The sequence below is a fragment of the Tinamus guttatus genome, unplaced genomic scaffold (genome assembly GCF_059628265.1).
Source record: "Tinamus guttatus ecotype Peru unplaced genomic scaffold, ASM5962826v1 Tinamus_guttatus_pri_ptg000006l, whole genome shotgun sequence".
In the NCBI taxonomy this organism is placed as follows: Eukaryota; Metazoa; Chordata; class Aves; order Tinamiformes; family Tinamidae; genus Tinamus; species Tinamus guttatus.
Window position 1 is genome coordinate 177690 of NW_028288540.1, and position 25748 is coordinate 203437.

The 25748-nt window shown below is 39.1% G+C and overlaps 1 protein-coding gene across 1 annotated transcript in view; it reads left to right on the forward strand.

Annotated features, from left to right (window-relative positions):
• DPP6 (dipeptidyl peptidase like 6) overlaps nt 1-25748 on the forward strand; it is a 242182-nt gene that overhangs the window by 64575 nt on the left and 151859 nt on the right. The window contains exons 2-3 of the mRNA XM_088521208.1: nt 11542-11656; nt 19207-19305. Of these exons, the coding sequence (XP_088377334.1) occupies nt 11542-11656; nt 19207-19305 (214 nt within the window). The remainder of the gene's footprint in view (nt 1-11541; nt 11657-19206; nt 19306-25748) is intronic.

Below are 25748 nucleotides of genomic sequence, written 5' to 3' on the forward strand. Positions count from 1 at the left end.
GTCTTGTTAGTTATGGGAGCAATTTTTCCTTTGGATTTAGATAAGGAGAACAAAGGCACCAAGGATCTAGGCCTAACTTCTGGTGAAACCGCAGGGAATGAAGGGTCTAAACACCTTTGAGGACATGGCCCTATATGTGGTACAATGCAGTATCATCCATTTACCTTTTGGGTGGTCCTGGGGAGATTGATGTAGTACCCTGTGAATAAGCTAAATAGGAATGCTCAATAAGGAAATCTATACTAGCAGAGTTGTTGAAGCATCTCATGAGTTTAGCATGTGTGTAGGTCTCACAAAGTAAGTGCAGTAGACAGGGAGATGAAGATGGAGGACCTTATGGATCTGTTCAGATCAGGAGCTGATCTGAAGCTTTTCTGCACCATGTGCAGTAAAGTTAGTAGACTTTCTGAGACAAGTCCAAGTCTCTGTGGCTTTTTTACTGCCAGTGAATGAGAAACAGAATGAAATCTCCCTCATCACTGGGCCTGTTAAGCAGTATGACGTTCAGGAGTGAAATCACAGCTTCCCTGAAGGATGAAAGGTTGGCAAAGTGCAAAGAACAAACTCCTTGTGGTCCTTGGGCACTTGCCTTTTCCTTTCACATCTCTGAAGCATTTGTTTTTGTGGGATGCAATGAAACACCCACATACAAGTCATCATGTCTGCTTGTGTTACTTCTTTCAAGTCCTAAAGCACATTTGTTTCAATAAGATATTCTTATATTTAACTTCTGTTTCAAATGCAGAAGGTACCTTTTTAGTCCACACTCTCTTGCTTTTGACATCACATTTGAGAGACTGACAAAATTAAAGGGAGAATTTTGATTACAGAGGAAACTTTATGCCTTGAAACCAGTGAAAAGAACGCAGATAAACCAACAGTGTATTTGAGGAAAAGAAATGTTATTGTCAGTGAGGTCTTCTTTCACTCCTACTAGGAGGCTATTGAGATCAATTGTCCCCGAGTGAGATTAGAAATGATCACTGTAATCCAGTGGCTTTGCTACAAGATGGCAAAGACCCTTGTGAAATAGATCTTACTGGAGAAAAAATAGATTGTGTGTCAGGTAGTTGGTATTTTGAGTTGGTTTGTGGATGTTTCTGTTCTGTTAATTCACCTACCTGTATCCAGAATATTACTGAATTATGGGTTTTTATTTCAAGTGAAAAATGAGGAAGAAAAGTGTTCCTTTGATACAGAGAGTCACACTTCGGTGATTCTGCATCACAGTTAATATAACACAATATGGGAAACAAAGTTAACCTATTGCTTTCCTTAGGAAAAATGACTTGGTGTTGGTTGGTTGTGTTTACAGCTGTCTAGAAAGCTTTGAAAATGAAAACAAATGCCTCTGAACTTGTTTGTAATGTGCTGTGAGAGCCCTAGTAAAAATAAAAATCAATTAAAGCAGACCAAGCATAAGACTCGTAAACCTTTGGAGACCTTGGAGTCACTTTGTCTGACAGCAGCGTCAGTCCTGAGCAAGTCCACTGACATTTCACACCACAAGCCCTAGTACCCTTCAAAGAGCTGTAATTCTTCAAACTGCAATTTCCCTAAGCTAGGGATGGACAAGCGCCAATAGGAATTAAGACTTTCTTTAAACTTCATGATCATCAGGGTATCCAGGAAGTGCCTGCTATTACTTAGTTCAAGAATATCTGGAAAGAGCAAATCCCAGTGGGAGAGGAACTGAGATGTTACATGGACTCCATGGGATTAGAGAATAGACTTTGCTTTATTTGCTTCTTTCTGTTGGGTAATGAGTCCAGGAATAAAAGATACAGGCATCGGAGAGACAGAGAAACTAAGCAAAACAGATCTTGGCTGGATAGGCTGAGGTGAATGGGTCTTATCAGGAAAAGAAATTCTGGATCTTACCCCACAACCTGCTTAGGTATTTCCCATTTAAAGACATAAAGAACATAGGAAACAGGTAAGATATATCTCAGAGTGAACAGATGCAACAAGCCCACACTTACACATTGCTTTTGCAGTGCTGAACTTGTTAAATGTATCCAAAAGTTGCAAATACCTTTATTTTTTCATGAAAATCTTGCTTGTGTGCTACAAATGGGACTAAGGCCTTACAGCTCCAAACATCAAATATGACTTTACTGCTTTGTCTTTTGATCCTAGAAACAATAGAAAACTGAAGATTCTATTAAAGATAAAATTGTAAAATAAATAGCATCTTATGGAAATATTATTACAATAACGAATAATACAATTGTATTGTCTTTGAAAAGTCTGTACATCAAACAATTTGTATTTCTTAAAACATCAAATGATTGGTGTTTGAAATAAGTTGTATAAAAGTTGTACAACATTAATCTTTGAATTTTAGCATCTGGAATATCTCCGGAGTTTGCATTTTACATGCCTTGTATGCCATACTTGGGAGGGGGATGGAGTTGAATGAGACTTTATGTAAAACAAGTTTTAAGACAAGTGGGTAAGGCGAATGGTCGTTGCATCAAAAACAAGGCCACTGTTTAATGCTGAGGAACATTTGCTACATTATTTAACATGATAGTTTAATCTCAGTGGAGCAGAACATCATTAGAATCCTGCTGAGGAAAGAAATATGTGAATTTTTACTGGTTCTTTACTGAACTTGGAGATCATTTCAGTGTGCATGCATCAGATCATGTCATGATGTCTATTCTGTGAGTTTGGACTTTGTTCAATGAGTAAAAACTGTTTGTTTTGTCTCTTTCTTAAAGGACATTCAGGTTAATCTTCATTAGTTAGGAAATCGTATTATTATAGGCTCTGATCTGTTATTTCCCTTTAAAAATTCTCAATTGCCACCACAGCTTCCTCTTCCCTTCAGTGTCATCCCACATGATCAGTTTGCCCTTTGGCTTGATATGCAGCTGGCTCCTCTTGAACTTCAGGACTCAGGGCATTGCTGCCTGACCCTGGCTTGCTTTGGTTGGGTTGTGTCACTGCTGTGTCGCACCCTGACCGCCTGATCTAATCCACCATCATTTTGTAGGAAGCAATGATAAAAGGAACATATTTTGAACAACAACAAAGATTTATTTCAAACAGTAACAGTAGTGAGGGCTCTTCTCTATTGCTTTCTGTTCACTAAGCTCTGCTGAGTGTTAATGAGAGTCTACATTGGCCAACTGAAGAATGACCCTCCCCTAGCCCCCAGCTGTTTTAATTCACACATGAATTCATGTAATAATTACTATATCACTGATGTGTTTGCAAGTAATCTGGCAAGGTATTTTTTGCTTTCTTAGCATGCAAGGCAGTTTCTACCTCCAGAGCTTGATGGACATCTCAGAAGGATGCAAAATGAAACTGATAAACCTGTTTGCTTCCCACCTGCTGTACACAGCATTTGTGTATTCCAAATAAACTGCTTCTGGCTGTTTCTGCAGGTCAGCAATGTGAAATCTCTGCTGTCTTCATGGCTGTTTCTCAGATTGCTCAGAAACAAATTATTTAGGAATTAAATTTTGTTCACTTCATATCTTCCTTCCTGTGCTATTTAGAAAGACATTACTTAGAAATTAAATTAGAGACAAAATATGTCTATGAGTTAGGAAAATGTATTATTAAGCTGAATTTCTAATGCTGTCTTCTTAGCCAGGGAGATTAAACACTTCACTACTTCACTTATCACAAATTCTTCAAAATCTTCATAGGTGTTCAGAGTCATAAGCTGAATGATACTGCTTTTTATTTATTTTTTTAATAAACACTGTGTGTCTAAAATATGTAATTGCCATTTTACAAATGTAAGCAGAATGTCTTTCTGTTGGATTTAAGAAAGGGGAAAGACTTGAAAGACTGTTTTTCTAGGTTCTCAAGTCTTGAAGAAAAGCTTCTTTTCGTATTTCTTGAGATCATCACACTTCAAAATATAGAGTAGAGAAATGATATCCTAGCAAGCCTTGGCAGCAACCCTTTGCAGATGCTTTCTGGTGTGTATGAGCTATATTAGGGCTTCAATGACCATCACAACTCAGCTTACAATAGAAGCAAAGCTTCCACAACATTTTAGTGGCAAACCTGGAGCAAAGCAACTGCTGTAGGATACAGAGGTCCTGCACATCAATGATACAGTCTGTAGCATTTGGGCTTGCCAAGTCTGTTCATGGATCTTTTCAGAAGACAGACTCTTATGGAAGAAAATTCATAGCTTCAAGCCAAGTACCATGGCAGATACTTCATCCTAGAGGAGGATTTGTTTCTGTTTTAGGAGATAAATGTGTGTGCTTATATCAAACACTGAAATAAAATCAAAGAAATGCAGTTGATTTTACAGGGTCTATCACTATTGGGAATGGATCTTTAATTATCTTGAATTACAGTAGCGACTTGGGGTTCCAGGGAGGAACTGGAGTCCCACTGTGCCAGGAGCTATAAAACATCTAGGCTACAACAGAAGAATGAACGAAACTTAAGGTGGGAAAGTGAAGATGAATAAGATGACCTTAAATCAAGGCTATCACAGTTCTTGCCTAAATGTTATCTCTAATCACACCCGTGTGTTGCACTATGCCCTTTCTCCTGTGCTTGAGTCACAAGATGATCATGCTGTCAGCTGGAGCTACACTTGCTGCTTCTGGTCTGACTAGTGTTTGGAGCTCAAAATTTTGTCATCTTGAGATAGCCTTTTGGCAGGATTTTCAGAATCCATGTTCAAATTTCTAATTTATTCTGGAAATTCCATTATTCACTCTATCCCAAAGCACTAGGGATATTCTGTGATTGCGTCAAATAGTAAAGTTGCATATTTTTACTTTGTAGGGTAGGAAGATGTCGCTATACTCAGGTACAAAAGTCCTGTGAGGTGCCATTTCAAAATGTAGAGAAACTAAATTAATCATTTAGTGCTGCAAGATCTGGAGAGGATCCAAAACCTTTTCATCATAATGCTGGTAAAAATGATGTGAAGTTATTAAATATCCACTTCTGCAGAACCATACAGCCAGGAATTCTAGATAATACTATGTTTAGATATTTTTACAGATTTTTTTAAAGTTAGAGGTAGCTCTAGGTTTCATTTGTAGCTGACACAGACTAGCTTTGCTCCAGTGGAGGCCATGATGTGTGGCAGTCAATGCTAGCTGAGCCTTCTGCTCTAGCGTTGTGGAAGACCCATCGTGTGTTAAATCTAACAGAGAGGTGTAATGTGCAGATGGCGTTCGTTTTCTCCTATTGGTTTTGTAACAAAAACATATAAGACTGGAAGTTCTATCAAAGCAGAAAATATGTAAGATTTATTTTTACAAAACGGTCAACATTACAGATGCAGCCTTTTTTTCTTGCTCATTCTCCAAAGTTCTGTTATTGCCAACCTCACGATATTTGCGTATGTGTACCTGGCCAAAAATTATGAGAGCAGACAGAGCTATAGGAACAGAAGGAGTGGCTCGAGGACATTTATAAAAGAGGTTTTCATGTGTGAAGGGTAAGATTGTTGCAGGTATGCAGACTAAGAGATTTTTTTTTTCTCACTGTGCTGGAAGCAGACAGAACTGATATTATTAAGCTGTTGCTCCTTATTAAGAAAAAGTATCTTTTATCACTCGTAGCTAAAGAAAAGCATAGTGTTTTACCTTGTGTTCAGATGAAACTTCTTGTGCTTGAGTTTGTGGCCATTGCCTCTTGTCCTGTCTCTGGCCAGCACTGAAAAGGCTCTGGCCCCATCATCTCTACCTCATTCCTTTAGATTCTTCTCTGAATTGGTAAGATCCTCCCTCAGGTTTCTCTTTTCCAGGCTAAACAAGCCCAGCTCTCTCAGCCTCTTCTCATAGGAGAGATGTTCCAGTCCCTTCACCATCTGAGCAGCCCTCCAGTAGTCCCAGTAGCAGCATGTCTCTTTGTACGGGGGAGCCCAGACCTGAACACAGGACTCCAGATGTGTCCTCACCAGGGCTGTGTGTTATTGCATTAGGATATTTCCTAAGAGCTATAGCCATCAAGGAGGATTGCACTGGGCCAGGCACAATACCAAAATAATTCTTGCCAACAAAGACCCTAACTAAGTCCTAAATTTCCGACAGAAAAGGCGATGGAACCACACGGGAGAGGAGTGCAAGTAGACAGGATTGATCCGCAGTGGCCTCAGCAAACCCCTGGCTGTGGCTACTGCTACACGCACACAGGCTTATTGCCATTTTCATGGTGATTAATATTTCATTTTTGCTGCACAAGGTTAATAACCTACCAGGATGAGGTATCCATTCCTGCCCTCATTTGTAATACTATCTAGCAGCTGCAATCTGCAGCAATTTTATATTATAAAGAACTAATTAACAACAGAAATATTTTTCCACTGAACAGCATAGGAGTTTTACCAGGCATAACAGTGTTCCTAGGATGTGCCTTAATTCCTGAGCAATATTTTTATTTCGGTCCGTATTCTGAAATCAATGAGATTATTTCCTGGAGAGGTTACACTCAGTATGGTGGGTCAGGAGGCAAATGTTTTAATTCAGAATAAGGTGGTGTGAAAGATGAAGGTAGAATACGTATTCCTGCATTAACTGTGTGTTTGCAAGCTTTCTAGAAGATTGTTTATTTACTGTGTTTACGGGAATAGCATTTCAGGTCATACTCAGGTTATTTAATTAAAATTTTAGAAGCAAATCAGCAATACAAGAAGCAGAGTTTGCAGGCATGGCTCAACAAAACTGCTGCTATAAACCCCGTTCTGTCCCTGCCGAAGCCAATAAAAGTCCTTGCATCTACTTTTCTTTCATGCCAGTATACATCCCTATTTATTTATTTAGTCTGATTTACGCTGGTGTAAGTGAGAGGAGAGCTCAGTAGTCTCCTACATGCATATGTAGCAATGCACCTGTGAGATTTTCCACGGATGCAGATCAGTTCACGTATCCTGTGTGGTCTTTAAGGGAATGATACCAAATAGGACATATCTCAGGGCCCTTTTCTTTAACTTTTGCTTGCAGCAGAGCCCAATAAGAGGCATTTGTGGAAAACTTCTTCCACAGGGGAATTAGCGCTGTCAGAAGAGGGTAGCTAGGTTAAAGGAGAAAGGAGGCTAAAGTCTGTTGCATCAGTGGCCCGGGTGTAGGTCATGATCCACTCCAGGAGCAAACATTGTATCCAGAAGGAGCAGTTTAACACATCTAGATTTTGTTGATATTGCACAAAAATGGCAACTCCTTGTTGAAAAGGCCTAAGAGCTCCATTGTGGCTGGTGCAATATGGATACTTAAGAGTTATTGGTCCATGACCAATATTTCTTTAATACCAATACTTAGCAAGTGATGCCCCATATTGTCTTTAACAGTATTGACATGCATATTAAAAAAAAAAAAGTGCCTGAAGAATTTTTGTTTTAAGAATATATTGCATGCACCTAGCTGGCAACCTCTCCTCAAGTTTCAAATAAACATGCCAGAAATAATTTTGTTGACAGCATCTTGTTTTGAAGCATTTCCATCCTTCATCCATAGCATGTCAGCACAGTGATTCTTTCACAGGCAGAAAAATATGTCCTTGCAGATCTATAGCTTAAAGCCTTAAATACTGTAGATGTCTGTTTTATGGCTTCAAAGTCAACTTCACAGGTGGGCAACATTATTTTTCAATCATAAATGGAGATGAAAGTGATAACATTTATAGGTTTTCAAATACAGCATCAGTGAAGGGTGCTTATTTTAAAACCTGTGGTAACGTCTGCTTTACTTACCTAATCTTAAAACTATTAAGGTTTTATGCTAGAGAAAGAAGTGTATGTGTGGGAAAACAAGCTGCAAAGGAAAAATAAATAAAAAAAGGAGAAAAACAGACTGAAGCTTTTTATGTTGCTTGCAGAGGTCGTTCAGACTTTGTACTTGTTCTTCATCATAAGCAGAAAGGACATATGACTGCTCAAGCTATTGCCTTTTCTTTCCCAAAGATTCCATTTAAGATGATATTGGTAATATAATTTTGCCTGAGCAAAAAAACACGTTTTCCCTATTTTCATTTGTGTAATACGATGTCAGATTTTAGTATTAAAAACATAGCAACATCTTCAGGCTTAACAACCATGATTAATGAGAGGGGTCTGTATTTAAATCCGCATACCAGGATCTTTCAGGAAAGGACAAATTATGCCTTGATGCAGCACAATGGAAACAAGCATTTTGGGAAGCTGTTTTAGAATTATTTACTGACTTGGATCTTTACCTACTTGTGGCTTAATTAAACATCTTCTGAGGTTCTTCCTAAGCAGGGTAATAAGCACAGATACTTTTTTGAAGTGATACGAATATGAGGTTCCATGTTTGTGGGAACCTGTTTTTGAGGGAATTTTCTGCCAAGCCCGTGGAGTATTAGAAATTGGTAGAGAAGCCATAATCTTCATGGAGTAAAAGGCAGACACAGTTACACAGCAACATCCCTGTGGAATTAAGAAAAATACAAATTTTTCCTGGACTTAAGTCTTTTGTGCTAACATATGTATGGCATACTGTGTGTGCTGCAGATGTCTTGTAAGAGTAAGTGACTCCTTCAAAAGCAACTTCAAATGAGTGAGAAGAATAAAAATCTTACTTTCCAAGCCTGTGGAAAGAATGAAGCTGTTTATCTTTGTTGTTAAAATGTCATTTATCTCATCTTGCTTTTTATCAGAGAGTGTTTCCTCGTGGAATTTTGAAAGTTAAATAAAACGGTCCTTTTAGCTTTCTTGCAGTGTATTAAAACCCATTGCAGTTGGATGTAAAATTTAGGCTTTTGCTTCAAATATTTTTCTGCCCTTATTTGCAACTATTTTATAAACTAGAAGAGTAGAGCATAGTGGGGTTTGCTGAGATGCTGTACCATATAGCTATGACAAACTTCTGTTTCTTTTTATAATTATATCAAAAAAATGTAAAGGCAGAGAAAAGACTTATATTTCATTGTAAATCAACTCTACCTCAAGAAGTGTACAGTTTTCATTCTGTTTGAGACCTTTCTCTGTTTCTTTTGCTTAAGCTTGTTGCTGGTCAATAGTGAATAAAGCAAAATGATTCAATAAGTTGGTAAATCTTCTGCTCTGTACTCCAGTTCTGTGATTCAGGAGGAACTGTCTGCAATTAGGAGCATATGGCTTTTGTGCTGTGGTTTGTTGTCTACAGTACTCCTGGGGCAAGGCTGTATATGTTGTCCTTGTATATTTGCCCAACAGATATCTGGATTCTGTCATTTTATTCTTGAGAAGCTGTTGAGTAGGATGAAGCCCGTCCTTGCAGAACTGATTTTTCTATTAGATAGGCAAACTCTATGATGGTATAGGAATGAAGATTACCTGGGGCACATTCATAGTATTTCATTGACTAGCCATACTCTTAAATAAGAAGAACCCATCAATGGTGGGTTGCAAAATGTAGAAGAGTGTAGGGCATGTCTGAAGGAATACTGCAACTGGAAAAACTGTTCTGAAGTAACCAGGAAAAATATTTCCAGCGTAAAAAATAAAGGATACTGTAGCTAAAAGATATCTTTTACAGGTAGAGTACTGCTTCCTCCTGTTTCTTTCTATACAGTGTTTCTGTCAGGCTTGTAGTGCTGTCTGTATCTTACTTCTACCTCATTGTGCAGGGCAAATTGCTTGAACTGGGCAGTGGTTGGGTACCACCACTGAATTTTTTCAGATACTTTCTCCCCCTTTTTCCTTTTGTCCCTGTAGTTTACACTGTGCCTTATTGTGAAAGGAAAAATATTTCTGCCACTGAGTAACAAGACCAGGATTCATTTCCTGGATTTATTTCTGTTTTGTATGCGACCCTGGGAAAGTCACAGAGTCTCTTCTGAGCCTCCATGCACCACCTGAAAAATGGGGGCCCTATGACTTTCCCGACTCACAAAGCAGTTGCAAGATTAAATTAATTAATATTTGTTAAGATGCTTAGGGTGAAAGTGTTCTATAAATGCCGTGGTTTATAATCCCACCTTTCACTTGTTGGCAAAATTGCATCTCTCAAGGCTCCTGACCTACTTTTCGGATTTTTTTCCTCCAGTAAGACATAAACTATATGTTTGTTCCATCTAATTATTTTTCATTTCAAATACAAAGCAAAGTGCAGCTGAAGGAGAAGCAAGTAGGATAATAACTTTTACCTCTATTACCAGATAGGAAAGAACTCTCTTGTTAACTGAAGATGTAGAATAAACAACAGATTTACAGATGGTACCTCTATTTTTAATGACTCACAGCTTAGCTCTCTAGTGCTCACTCATAACCTTTTTCAGTTAGGTTAGATGCCAGAAAGTATAGGAGAAGAGTCCCAACATCATCCTTTTTTTTTTTTTTTTTTTCTGTAAAGTAGATTATTGATACAAAAAAAAAAGTTTGTTCCACATTATTTTCCCAGTGTTTCCCTGACATCAAAACTGACATTTGCCAAATTCTCTGCTCATTATGTATATATATAATGGGAAGTGAAATTATCCTCAGGATTGCAGAAGAACTGAATCTATTACAAGGCTTAGTCTTTTTATTTTTTTCCAAAGAAAAGAAAGGGATAAAGTGCAATAAGTATTTAAGATCTTTTGCATGTGAACACAGCACTTCATAAAATCTTCACCATGAGAGCAGAGGTTGTACACATGTAGAAGACATATGGTAAAACCACATTCAAGTCAAACCAATCAGTCAATACTGATGGAGTATTTATTCTAATATTTTAAGATCATGATTAAATATAATGTACATGTTAGACATGGCATGTCAGCATGTCCTTAGACCTACCAACGAATGGCCTGAGGGAGGCATGAAGTTTTCTGAGGAGATAAAAGGTCACGGTGGGGATATTCTCCTTGGTTTTTAATTTCTATACATGACCCTGTAAATTATTTATCTTCCCATATCCTTCTCTGGCATCTTATCATCAAAGTCCCTTTAAAGCTACTGCAATACTCTGTTCTCAGCCTTAATGAGAAGAGGTAATCAATTGCATTTTAATAAGTGAATTCAGCTACGTCTTGGTACAGGCCGCTGGGGCCTGGGCATGAGGAAGTGGTGGGAAGGGTGGGTTGTGTTGCTGTGTGTCCTCTGGCCCTCCCAGTCCCTTGGTCCTGCCTGCTTGAAGACCACGTACCCTGTGTTGGCCTTCTGCTCTAACCTTTGGCTGTTTTCCCCTTGTTCCTAATTAGTGGCTGCCAAATTATAGCTCTGCAGCTTTTAGGGGCAGCCTGGGGATGGCAGATCCTTCCTCTTCATCCCTCTGCTCCTGAGGAGGAGTCTAGGGAATTAGAGGCAGAGGGAGGTGGCTGTCAGCAGTGACAGTGCCCCAAGGATCAGAGCAAGGCTTACCTGCCCTCACACAGGAAAACTCATCGCAGAGGTGAAACACCAGATTATGCTTGACTCCTTCCATTTATTGATTATGTAATCTGATTTGGAATGAATTAAATTAATACCATGATGTATTAAAATAGCATGAGCTATGGTTAGCTTACTTGCTTCCATTATCACAACTATGGAGTACATGGTGTGGTTTTACAAGAAAACCTTGCTGTTTTGTTTCCTTGTCTAAGCGCCCTTGCTAAATGTTCACTTTCCTTTGATATTTCTAGGAGCTGGTGGGGAGTAATCCTCCACAGAGAAACTGGAAAGGAATTGCAATTGCCTTACTTGTTATTCTCGTTATCTGCTCCCTGATTGTCACCTCTGTTATACTCCTGACGCCAGGTATTTATCACCTTTAACTCACTTTCATTGTGTTTTTCCTCTGTAATTTCACACTTCTAAGGGCAAAATGGGGATTGCAAAATGATTGCAAATCATCCTTACTGTTCTTTAGAGTGATGTGACATTGAGTTCAAGGCTTTCTCAGGTAGATTAGTTTAGAATTTTGCATTTCTATGAAAGACTAGGACAACTGAACTGAAGATACTAGTGTGAAACTTGGTTGCCAAAACACAGAGTCATTTAGATACCCATGGTATCAGCTGTGAAAATGGACTACTCAAACAGTACTGGATGCTTATATTTAGGCACCTAAATCCCATCCAATCTGCCTGTGTATTTGATTGATTTTAGATCAGACTTTAATGCTACAGCTTGCCAAATCAGTTCCAGATAACTATGCGCTAGATAGCACTTAGACAGAAGGTAATTAGTATCTTCCCAGTGAGACATTCTTTAAAATAATCCTATCACCAAGTTTCAGCAATGTTCTATACAGATAGCCTTTGTAAACTCCTCGCAGTAGCTGCTGAGGCTATAGCCTTGATTTTTATGTGATATCATTGAGATTATTGATCATTGCATGTTTATACAGTAACTTTCTGAGACTAGTTACAGAGCAGAAATAAAGCACTTTTGTGGCTCTGAAAAGCTTGTGATCCAGAAAAGAAAAGGCAAACAAATGAAAGATGAGGCACAGGAGACAAAAGGTGTCACGAAAGGTTAGAAGTTAGAAACCATAGAAGGCAAGATGTTCCCTGTGGAGATGTTTAGAAGAGAAGAAATGGGGATCCTCCGTGGATGAGTGCAGGCGGATGATCCTAGGGGACAACATGATAGAAAGTAGTCAGCTGAGAAGAGGAACAGAGTCGAGGAATGAAAACAGTGTGAAGAAGAGCATAGGGTGATGAAGTGACAAAGATGAGATGTAAGTTGTGAGGAGGAAGTTTAAAAGAGCCTGTAGTACGTGAGCTGACATGCAGTTCAGCTCATGTTGGCTCTCTTCTCTGTCTCAGCTCTCACTCTACAGTTCTACTGTAGGGTAGGCAGTGATAAAGTAAGAAATACAGGATTTCACTGAGTTAAAATTGAAGATGAGTGAAACAGTCCTCTTTCTGGTCATTTAACTTCATTCTGTGTGCAGTTTATTTCCTGCTATCCCAAAGTTTTCAATGTGCTGAAGAATTTGGTGTTGGGTCCTTGGCTGATATAAACAGATGTAGCATTAGCTATAGTGGTGCTGTTTGAAATGCAGTGGGGACCTATCTCTTACTTTAAGACTTTTTAACTATGTTAAAGATTTTATCAGGGTAGAATCTGGAGATTTCAGCTGGGTTAAGGCACGTTTGCATTTTTTGACTGTCATGGCAGACAGTAATTAAATTCAGTAATGTTAAGATTTTATTAAGGTTTTTCTTTAAATTGTTTTCACTAGGGAGCAGATTTAACACCCTTGGACAGTTCAGTTCATCTAAATGTTCTCTGAGATGCTTTGGTTGTATCTGTTGGGATCTGTAATCCCACCAGGAAAAATATGTTTGCAGTGATGAATATTGTTCCTTCCCCATTAGCTTGGAAATGTTATCTTTTATTTTACAGAAGTATGGTGTAGACTTTTCAAAAATGAATGTTCAATCTTAGATTCCTAAATTCATATTTAGGGCCTTCCAGAAATTGTCAGTAGTTCAGATAAATCAGACTGCATAAATATGAACATGGTTACAGCTCCCACTTATATATATATCCATATAGATAGATACATGAGCAACAGTTTAAATATACCTGCACAGTCTCCCATACACTCTAAATTGGAGTCTTTCTTTTTCCACGATTACCTGTAATAAGGATTTTTTTTTTGTAAGGATCTTATATGATGTGGAGTCAGAATAAAATCCTTTGAAAATTTAGCACTTGTTTTAATTCTGGGCTCAGCATAGATTTTATGTAGGACTTCTAAATTTTGCTCCAACTTCTCTATAGAAGAAATGACTGTTAAGACTAGAGGCACTGCAGAGGTGGTGTTGAGGCAAGTGCCTCAACAGAAATAATGTACTCAGCATTGACACCCTACAGTTCTCTTCTGAAGTAGTGTGCTCTAATTTTGAAAGACAGGAGTACATATGAGTTATTATGATGAGTTTTTATTTTATGTGGTTTGATATGGAAATGTGGAGTCCACATATTCAGTATTATACATAAAATTCACGTGTGTATTTGTGTGTTTATATTTGTATGTGCATACGCAAAAAATATAGTCTCCTTGGGATGAATATGTGTATATACATATAGCCATAAATCACACAGTTGTTAGTATGTACTTAGCAACAGCTCCAAATAGCGCCTTAGAGGGAGCCTCTTTGTTTATATCTTTGGAATATCCAATGTCATTTTCTTTGCTAAATTTTCATGGTTTCTGAGATTTCCAACTACTCTATTTGCTTAGACTGGATTTGGATTGGAGTTTCCCTGCAGATGTTTCAGAACCTTCTCCCACATATGATTACAAAACTTTTGAGCTCAATACTGTGTCTGTATTATTATTATTATTATTATTATTATTATTATTATTATTATTATTATTATTATTATTATTATTATTGATACAGACTGCTTCATGGTGAGACTCCATCAAGGATAAAATCAGAGAGTTTAAGCTGCTGCTGTGACTTGGCAGCAGCAGAGTTCAGTCGTCTCCTGGGCCACTGGTCCTGGAGCTTGTTACAAGGACACACTATGGTGCAGGGTAATGGGAGGCTCATTCCACAGGCTTTGCCTGCCAGTCAGTGTTAAGTGAGACATTGAGATTGGCTTGGCAAATGTAACAAGTACTGAATTGCTAATCCTGACTGTAGATAGTACTTCCTAGCAAGGTAGGATTGGGGAAAACCTAGGAGCCTGTCCAGAAGGGGAAGAAAGAGGGGTCTGCACTTACCTTCCATATAATTCCTCACTAGAGGAGATTTGTTTATCCTTTGGCAGCCAAATTGAAAAATAAGTGATAAATGTCAGAGGATAACAAAGGAAGGCAGTGAAGCAGCTCTGTGAATGTTCACGAGAAACTGCTGCCAAGCGTGAGAGCAGCATTGGTGAAAAAAAAAAAAAAGACTCCCAATTGGAAATGTCTTAGGTGGGGTGATGAAGTCTGACATGGGCAGAACAAAATGCTTGACAATACTTTAAAATTTTTAGGTCTTTCTTCTGATGACAATGTTGGAGTTCAAGCTGACACTGTCCTGCTAGTACAATATCCCTTATCCTTTTACCTCTGATTTTTTCCACTAACACCTGCCTATAGTGGCCATCTCACTCTCTTGGAAGTCACCTTCTTTCAGTATTTTGCTACTGATTTGAAGGCCTATTTTTTCAATGCTACACTAAGGCATGTGGTGAGCAGATGCTATAAAAACAGCAACGAACACCATGAATGTCTAAAGAGAGTGATTTGAGGCATGTCTGGAATACAGGGTAGAATGCAGGCTTGCAACTGTGTGCAAAGAAAAATGGTTAGTTGGACCCATGTCTTGCATCACGGTGGCAAGTTTCCCCTGCGCTGTGAAAATCTGCACAGTCTCCTGCAAAAGAAAGAGTGAGATACAATAGAGAATGAGAAAGGTTTGCTTAGCAGAGCAGATGCCGATTAAGCTGTTTAATAACTGAGGAAAAGGGATTTATTTACCTTCTTGAGTTTCTTTTGCAAATCAATTCACAGCCTTAAAAAAGGTTTTACCTCTGTATTCAGCTTTGGAAAGGCTGAAATCCCTACTAGCTTGAATTTCTTTGAAGGAAGACATTAATTCTGCATAAGATCAGCTCACAAACTGTGAGCACCATTTCTTGCATTCAGCAGGCATCGTAATTACAACAGCAGTGCTTTATTGATAGCTAATGTTTTGATCTTATTTTATAAAACTCTAATAACAAATCAATATTCCTGTGATTTGTACGTCTTTTGATAGTCTAGAACAGCATTTTCCAAAGAAGCAATAACTGGTGAAAGCTTGTATTTAGTTATAATATACTGCATGCGTGCAATCGCCTCCTCTGAAGGAGTCTATCACGTGTGGGTGAGACCTGCCATTCCACCCACCTCTGAAAAATAAGAAGCTCTTCATATAAATGATAAATGTGTGGGATTTCACCCTAGGGAATGAAATCCCTGACTGATGATTGCTCACTTGTCGCAGTGTGTGATAACTGTATGAGTCCTCTCCGAGAAGTGTTGTGTGTGTATTTGTATTAACACACGCCGAAGTTAATATTCATGTTCACACACACACACATCAAAGAGAAGATCAAATTCATCAGAAACTTTGCTTCAAAACTAAAAAAAAAAAAAAATCCATTAAACATTTTGCCTAGGAAAAGACTGCTGTATAAGGCCCTCTGGTAAGACAAGCAAGGACTTTCTGCAGCTCTCTTCCTGAGCTTTGTGGAGATATATATCAAGTTTGTTCCTTTCAAATCTGACCTTTAGATGAAGAAAAAGAAAAAAAGAACATCCAATTCCATATTAATTTTTTTTTTTAAATCGAGGAAACATTTTTTACAGAAATGATGCTGACGGTAGTCCTTGGGTGGCATTAATTCACAGTATGCTGTCAGACAGCCACATGCATTGCCCAGTGATCCTAGTGTAACTTTGCTAGTCAGGAGTAGCAAGGAAACGTCCTTCTGTGAGCAGTTGTGCAAGTGTTTAGTTTGTTTATTCGTAACTGTTGTATGTGAATGTGTCTTATACACCATTTAAAAAGCATATAACATGGCTTATACACCATTTTTTCTCTCAGCATGTGCTCAATGCTGTTGTGTTGGTGGGATTTGATTTGACTCTCATGTCCCGCGTTCTTTGATTCCCCACACTGATTGTATGCTGCTGTGCAGTTAGCACCTGGTTGGCAGGGGCATCTGGGCCCTCTCATGGTGGGGATATCAGTGCAAAGGAGGTGGTGGCACGTGTCTCATCCCCTCCCTCCATAAACCTAAGGAAGCCCCAAGGTCTCTGCAGTTGTGTGTGGACACAGCTTGTGTTCTCCACCTGGTTTGTGTTCATCAGCTGGTTCACCAGTCACAGCTTAGACTCTACAGAGTGCTACTGGGGACAGCGTGAATCCTACAGTTGCAGTTCTTTCTCTGCAAATGTTTCCATGGGTGTCAGAGGAATGGAGAAGGCATTCTTAAGGAATGCTCCAACTGACCTAACCTACATATTAGATAAGAGATCAGTAAATCTTTTTTTTTTCACTAAAAATCATTGATTTTTTTTTCTCCCGATATAGAAGGAACTGATGTTATCCATGGTGCATTACAGGATCTATACTGCTGGAGACAGTAACAGTCTCCAAGAGAAAGATGTTTGAGGGAGGCCGATGTGCATGTGTGCTTCAGTTACTGCCTCTCCCTCTTCTTGATGCCCTTTGAGAGGTGTTTGAGCTTCCACGATGCTATGGTGAGACCAGCCTAATGTTGGCACAGAGTGAATGGTTGTGCCTGTCCCTTGCTGTGTACCAGGAGGAATCGAGCCTTGGGATATAGTTTCTTCTTTGGCATGACTTCTTGAGAACTGGTGCCTGAACCAGCTGTGAACCTGCAAGACTTGTGCTCTGCATGGCCTGAACTCACTGGGTCCCCAGCACAAGGACCTTGTGCCATGGTGGGAACTGACTGCAGGAGCTTCCTCTGACCTATGTTTTTCCTTTTAATAAATAAGATTATGACAAAGAACTTGGCATGACATTATCACATAGAGGGATTTGGCAGACAATTTGTATTAGTGTGCTTTGTTCCTTTAGAAGCCAAATTGAGCAGTGTGATTGAAAGCTCGACCAGGCTTAAAATTATGAAATTTTTAGAATATGCTATGTTTTGGTAAAAATACTAATTTATATTATAACAGCTTTTAGTGGGACAAGATATTTTTTGTAGTTAATTTGCAATGCTTTCAAGTAGCTCTGGAGCTTCAGCTTAGTGAAATAAAAATAGACTTTTCTCCTAAAAAAAAAAAGAAAAAAAAAAAAGAAAAGAAAAACCCTGAACACTGAAAGGAATTTGTTTCCACAGTTTCTAATCACCCGTCTGTTCAGTCACTGTAGCAGTTTTAGTACTAAACAATGTTAAAAATACTTAAGGCTACATGATGCCAGTAGACCTCAGGCACTAGAATGCTGTAGTGATGAGAGACACTGAAGCACAGAGACCTGCTGTGGAAATCCTCAGAATGTGGCTTAATCTGCTTCATTAGAGAGCAAACACATTTAGGGCTGATTGCAGAGATTCCATGAAAATGCTTTTCAGAAAAAAAAAAAAATCTGAGATGCAAGGTGTACGCTTTTCATCTGTAAGGTGAACTTAACGTATACACTTTATGAACTTTAACATATATGCTTTAATGATAGGCCCAAGAACCTCTGCTGTGTTTATATAACCACTATATTACAGAGAAGTATTGAGGCAAATGAGAAGATATTTAACTACAGGAAGAGAGGCCAGTGGTCAATCTCAAGAGGTTAATTTTGTGCCTTGTTTAAAAATTCTGCAACACCATAAGCTACTTTCTAGTGTTTCCCTTTCCCTTGCCTTTCCCTTGCCTTTCCCTTGCCTTTCCCTTGCCTTTCCCTTGCCTTTCCCTTGCCTTTTTGTAATAAGTAACCACACTTTCAGTCTTAAAATTGTCATTTAATCGTTATTTACAGATTAATATATATATTCTTATTGTTTCTGTGTTACACAAGACTTAAGATGATTGTATGAAAGACAGCAGAAGAGGATGAGTGTATCTTTGCAGGGTAAAGAGTGTGCTACAGAACAGAGAAGGGTGAAGGAATTGAGGGACACTGTCTGTTACCATCTGTATTTCCAGAATCTGAAAATTGCAGTCTGATTCTTCAGTTTGAAGTTTGCATGCTGCAGTCGAGTATGCAAGTGAAGTTTTATGTCCTTTTGCTAAAAATGAAGATTATTATCTACACCACCTTACTCAGGGGTCACATCCCACAGGCTTTTCAAAAATATCTGTGCAGTTGAGTGCTGGATTCTTGCTTAAAGTCCTTTGGAAATATCTAAAATAATCTATCTGCAACTACAGAAGTCAAAATGCAAGTCCAGTCCTGTGTGACATTTTTAAGGGAATAAAAATCTAAATTCTGGAAACTAGGTTACTTTATAGTTTCTATTGTTTCAATTAACAATTGCAGAGCAGCCCTACTATTCAGAATAGTTTTAGTATCTTTCAGTACAGTCAGAACTGTGTAGGGCTGTTCTTACCTTTTTTTAATTTTTTTTTTTGATAGTGTGTATGTTTTGAACCATACAGTGATGTTTTTGCAGTTGTTGTATTCAAGCTTAAACAGCTGTGCAGTATTAGTAAGATGGTCTCTAACTATGGACTACAAACTGGTCCTTTTATAATGCCCGACACTGCAGAGGGGCCTGTGCACGGCAGAAAGCTCAGTGTGGATCGTTGCCAAATGAGATATGATATGGCGCTCATAGCTGCTCTATTTTCAGATGCATCTCAAATTAGCAGTAAAAGCTGTTTGCTTTCGAATGTTTTACAGTGGAAGATAACAGCTTGTCTCAGAAGAAGAAGATAACGGTGGACGATCTGTTCAGTGCTGATTTCAAAATTCACGACCCGGAGGCTAAATGGATATCTGGTGAGTTAGACCTGAGCTGCAGTGTCTTTTCTTCACTTATTTCACTCTCCAGGTCCCTTGTCTTATTTTCTTATTTATTCTGTCTGTTCTTTCCTTTGTTCCTGAAATCCTATTCTCCAATTTCCTATTCTAACTTCCCTCACCAAAAATATGCAAACAACAAGGCTCTGTTACTGTTTCTTAATACACAAATCCCCCTGGGCTCGTGGCCGTGCAGTGAAAACCGCAGCCCTTGTCCCCAAGAGCTTCCCAAACTCCATAGGCAATGGGGCAGGCAGTTGGAGGAAGTGCTTGGAACGCTATCACGAGCATTATTTTGCATAAACAAATCTTCTGGCTTATGGTCCCTCATGAAAACACTTTTTTTTTTGCCGGCAGAGAGGTGAAGTGTTGCTAAGTAACTAGCACAGCAGTGGTCCAGCAGCATCTGGGCCAGTGCTTGCATGCAGACCATGGGCTCTTCTCATCCTATATTGCTGTCCACTTCCCATTCCAGGAATAATCCTGTAATTAATGCAGGCAGCTTTTGCCCAGGTAGGTGTGTTGTGAAGACGTGGATTCCCGCTCTTGCTGGCACTTGCTACTCCCTCAAGAAGCCTTGGCTGGAATAAAGTGACTTTTGGCACACCATTCATTTGTGCTCCAGTCCAGCTTCTATTATTAGCTAAACTCTTAGTCTTTCTTCTGAATTTAGTGGGGAACTGGATCAAGTCCTTCCTCGTGTTTGGCTTGCCTTGGCTGTTATGTCCATGGGGAGCAATTTTAATACCAGAAATGAAAAGAAAGAGCATTCAAGGGCTGTGCGGAATTAACACATTCCCCTTCACCCTCAGCCCAGCTGTCTCTGACTTTTCCCACCACTTCAGCTGTGCCAGCAAGAAGCTCCTGGCAAACACACGTGCTGCTGGGCCAGAGCTCTTTAGGAGGTTGTGTACCCTGGAGGAACACTGCAGCCCACAACCACTTTTTGTGATGAATGAGGACAGGAATATTAGCTGTGCCGCGGGCAGGAGTTATTTATTTAGCTTTCTGCTTTAGGCACTGATGTCCCTAGTGGCCCTAATGAGGGGAGAGGTGCTTTATTGAGACCTTTACTGCTGATTTTTTATTTGGTAGGCTATGTTGGAATGATAATGAGTTAAACGGACTTTAGTGGGAACAGAGAATGAAGCATCAAAGTAAATAGTTTATTACCTCTCTCTGTGATGAATACAGCTTTTCATGGGTACAAGATGATTTTTCTCCCCACAAAACTGCAGTCTTCTGCACAAATACAATAGTCCTGTGTTTTTTCCGATCGTGATCACCCACTGGCACCATATACACTTTTATTAAGAGTCCAGTAGTGTCAAGCTTGAAGCTCAGTCTCCCTCCTGCTGCTCTTGCTGACTCTAGTGCAACTTAAGATCAATCAGCCTTGCTCCAGCTGAAGTTACAAGAGTATTATTTCTGTAAAGGACAAAATAAAAAGTAATACTGTGCACACCTGTGTTGATATTTTAGAAGAATTTGTCCTGCTGCTGTACTGCTAATGTCACATATTCTGGTTTTATTATATCTAGACAAATTTCATGAAGCTGATAGAAATTCTCTAGATTTACCCCTGGGTAACTTAACTTTTAAGGGCAAAACTCTAATCAGCAATGACATTCATCAAAGGACCCAAAGCCATTTTACAACATTAGTTATGTTTTTGCATTATAGTTGCTTTGCACAGCTCTCTGTAGCTGGGTAAGTGACAAAATCTTGATTAAGGTCACTGACAACTGAGATGAAAGACCAGTAGCTCTGATTCCCAGGCACATATTTCTACTGTTCTAATATTCTTATTTTATTAAATGCAAATGAAAGACTCTGAAAATGCCTAAGTCAAATTTTGGTGCAATGAGAGCGCTGCAGTGGCTTAGCAGAAAAAAAAATGTATTTTTATAAGTAGGACTCAACGGACAAAATGAGTTTAAGCTCTGTGAGGAATCAGCACAGTTGTTAGAATGTAGTTAGTTGTAATATATCCTTGTTTTCCTTTTTCTACTGTTAATTATACATCAAAATATTTTGGTCATTCAGAGAGCTGCAAAACAGACTGAGAAATACAATCATTTTGGCTCCTTTCAAATCTACGTTTCCTTCTTTTTTTTCCTCTCTTCATTATTGCAGAAGATGGGAGTTTGATAGTCTCACTGAAGATGAAGCATGTTGCATGTTTAGGAGTATTTGAATCATCCAAGTGATTTTCTTCCAAAATAGTTCAGCTAGTAAAACATCTGTGTTCTTTCAAATAAGCGAGAGGCTTTTTCAAGCACACCGAAGGAACAAAGTCTTACTTTTGACTTCAGCAAATCTTAGACCGAGTGGTAAAATTCCAACGATTACCTTTATTCAGGATAGTTTATGCAGGATAGCAGTTAAAACCATATTGAGAGCTGACGGAAATTGCTAGGATACACTGCTGTTAATTTTTTTTTTTTTTTTTTTGATGCGGTGGGTGGGTAAGGGAAATAACAAATTTCCAGTCAGTATCTATATCATTCTGTTGATTTCAAAGGAGTTAAGAAAATGATACTCAAGGTCAAAATCGACATAACTCCATTTCCAATGCAAAAACTGCAAGCTTTCCTTAAGCTTTCAATAGTGACTTAAGGTGGCCCATGGATATGTTTGCATCCTTTTTATTGAAACTGCTATTAAATTTGCTGGCATAAAGTGAGAGATGAGCTCAAAATGGAATTTTGTCTGAACCTCCTACAATTTTCATGTAGCTGCTGTAATTCTAAATTCCATTTTGTGTTTTTCCTGGTGGTTTAAGGCGAGGAAGGGATGTTTTGTTTAATCAGCTGCAGCTTTTGGTGCCTTCCTCTCTGGCAGTCCTCAGTGTCACCGCATTAGTAAGAACGCTCCAGAGTGGAGCAACATACGTCATAGACCAGAATTAATTGCTCCTGTATTTGCTATTAGTTCCATTTCTTCCAAGGATTGTTGTTGCTTAGACTTGCCCCATAGCATTTTTTAACCCTGGATTTGCTGTGAGGGTTTATTTCTTCGGGACCGTATAGAAGAAGGCACAGCAGTATATATAGTAGATATACAGCAGAGGATATTTGATACGCTACTGGCGATCAGATAGCACACCACCACATCCACCTTGCCTAGCAATCCAACCACAAATCCCAGCTGTGGTTCTTTTCCAGATACATCTATTCAATTCCTCATCTCTTGCACCGCTCTATTCATCATTCCGTACATCGCATCCTGCGCTCTTCTATTATCACCCGCTATTGTGAGCTTTCCTTAACTGTACAACTGCAATTATGTTGTCCATATGCTAAGCATGCATGCAAGCTCCAATTATCATCTGTAATATGCTCATTTCACACTGTGTATCTTTAAATGTTGTATTTGGACATCTCCTCGTTTGCATATCCTCCTCCATACAACATCGGAGTGTCCTGCGCAGCCTTTTGTTAGTCCTGTTCCGAATGGCAGATGGCCGGCTCGTTAGCACAGTCTCCACTGCTTATCAGTTAGGCTCAAGCACCACATTACCTTGCAGTTAGACTTTGCAATTATTAGGCCTTTCCCATATTCCACTGATCTGTGTTTCTGGTGCAGGATTTTAACTCCGATTTGTGAAAATCTCTCTGCAATCCTGCATAGTTCCCCTACCAGTTGCCCAAAACCTGGATAAACACAGGTGTTAATTCTTGATACTGAAGAACAGCTGACTTGTCCCCAGTACAGTAACCGTTGCTGAACACAATGTGAGAAGCAGATTGGATTATGAATTTTTTTTTTTTTATTATGAGCTGCAATGAATTCTGCCAGTTTTGAATCTGTCTTCCTGGTTTCTCTTCCCTATCCCTTGGGGTCATGACAGCAGTGGCCATTTTTTGCAAGGAGACAGAAAATGATCCTGATGCTAAGACAAGCAGCAAAGACCAAATTTCCAACACCACTCTTGGATAGTTACACCTATCTTTTTTTTTTTTTTTTGATTTGATTTAATGGTAAATACATATTGCCTGCACTAAAAGGGTTTTTCTGCTATTGTTATTAGAAAAATACAATAGCAGCCTATAATATACTGTCCTTGGTTATTGTGATTCATTGGGTGCAAGATGCCATGATTATTTCTTGGAGGATATTTTCCAGCCTTCTTCCTGGCATCTGGCAAGACAGAGTGCATATAGCAGTGGTTGCTGCCAGGGTTTTAGGCTTTTTGGCTGTATGTTAGTGACTAGAGGCTCTGGCTAGGAGTGTGTCTTCTCTTGCTAGACACTGGCCAGACACCATGGGCCAGGCCTTCACAAAAAAGGTTATAGTGCAGGTAAAAAAGTAAGGGGTGAAGAGTGCAATTTATCCACGCAGTGAGGAGCCCCGAGGCACAGAAACGCCAAAGAACTTGCTCAGATTCATGGAAAGTTGACTAAAAAAAAATCTGAAAATCAAGCCTAGCTGTCACAGGTTCCTGCTCAGCTCTCTCAACCTGCAAAATTGGCTAAATGTTGTTTCTTCTTACCCAGAGAGGAATAGAGAGCAAATTAGCAAAAGGTTCTGAATGCCATTTTCAGAAATGACTTAGTTATTTGGAAACCTCGCTGGCAGTGAGAGCCAAAACCAATCCATGTATAGCTTCTGAAAATGGAAATTAGTCTTCTGTGTCAAAAGTCCTCTGAAAAATATCCTAATAACTGATATCCTAGTAGAGTGGTCATTTTGTCTGTAATTCTGAACTACATGTGTTTCACTGTATGTTTTACTAATAACATTATAGAATCTTTTAAAGTCTAATATTGAATTTAATGACCTAGAACTAATGCATTTTATTTACCATGCTGAAAAAATTGTCTGGTAGTAACTGAGGTAATTTATTTCAGTTTACCTTTAATAATAGTGCTTAGATCAACAAACTTGGATATCCTAAATGCCCCCAAGCCTATTCTGGGCAATGTTAATTCATCGCACTGTATTGATAAAAGCACTGATGCATTTCAAATGATGCAGATGCATGTGGAGTAAATGAATTATTTATAGTTTGCTTTACATAGATATCACAAATGTTGTAAGTGCTATTTTTTTTTTCGTTTTCATAAAAGGGTTTTTGTTAAGGTGCTACTCTTACAGCACTGAAGACTAAAATTACATCGTTAGAGAAATAAAACATGGTTACCTGGAGTGCAGGCATCGCCAGACTGCTGAATCAAGGGACAAAACATTGACTGTGGGCTAGTGACCATCTCAACTGTAGGGCAGTGGGTGACTTTCCTTGGGCTGCTAAAGTGAGGTAAAAATCATTGTCCTGAGTTTGTCGCCAAAAGAACAAATTCTTCCCCCTTGTGCAGCGCACTTTCCAACCTTGTGTGGGTTTTTGATCTGGATTAGGAAAGTGGTATAGGTCAGTGCAAGGGTCCTTGAATGCAAGTGCTACATTTGGGGCCACAGACTCATCCCAATTCTCGACTTAGGTTAAATGGGGGTAAAATAGGTACCACTCCCAGATGCTTATCTTGATATAAATCTAGCAAATTCATAAATGGCATTCACCCTGTGTGAATATTTGCTTTGTTTCACAGCTTGCTAAACTGAAATTCCACATAATTATTTTCAATGTATTTTATGTGAAATTTACGTGAAAATGATTTAAAAGAAAGGGCTTAAGGGGCTTGATGGTTCAAAGAAATCTTGTCCTGCTCCAAATTCTGGTGTGGAAACATCATATCCTAACTGGTGCTTTGGCTTTGCAAATGTCCTTGAAACATTTTCTTCTATAAACAACTAGTTACTGGATGATCAACACATCTGTTCATGGCATTTAAGGTTTGAATGAACTGCCAGCCCTTAACTGCAAAGATCCCCACTGCCTGGAGGAGTGGTAGGGGCAAAGTGCTGAGGTAAACACAGGACTGTAAAGGAAAAGGCTGATTAGAGAAAAGAAGGAGCATTGGCTGAAGGAGAGTCCAGGTCTAGCAAAGCATGGGAGCATCTGGCAGTGCTGGACCCACAAGTCCATGTGAAGAAGAGGCCAGGGTGGAATTTGGAAACTGTTGGTTGCTATTAATAAATACACAGGTGCTACTTAAGTAAGTGCATAGCAAATGTCTAGGTAGTGTTGGCAGTGAAAACCTCCTTGCGCTTTAAGATGTTTAATTGCTATTCTCAGTCTAAATGCTTTGCTCATGTCCTGTGTTGCCAAAACAGCATAAATAAAGGGGTTTATCTAGGCTGTTACAACAGGAAGGAAGGCAGGAATCTGTTAAACCATGAGAAACATAGCTTAGATTTTAGACCTGGATTGTCTTCTTCAGGGATTTCTGCAGATTTCATATTCCGAGAGCACTAAAGGGAAATCACGTCCTTCCCTGCTTTTCATCTGCTGGGCTTTTACCTAGGTTCAGGCAGTGACAGTAACCTGCACAGTAAAGACAGAAAACCCTGCAGTTAATGGC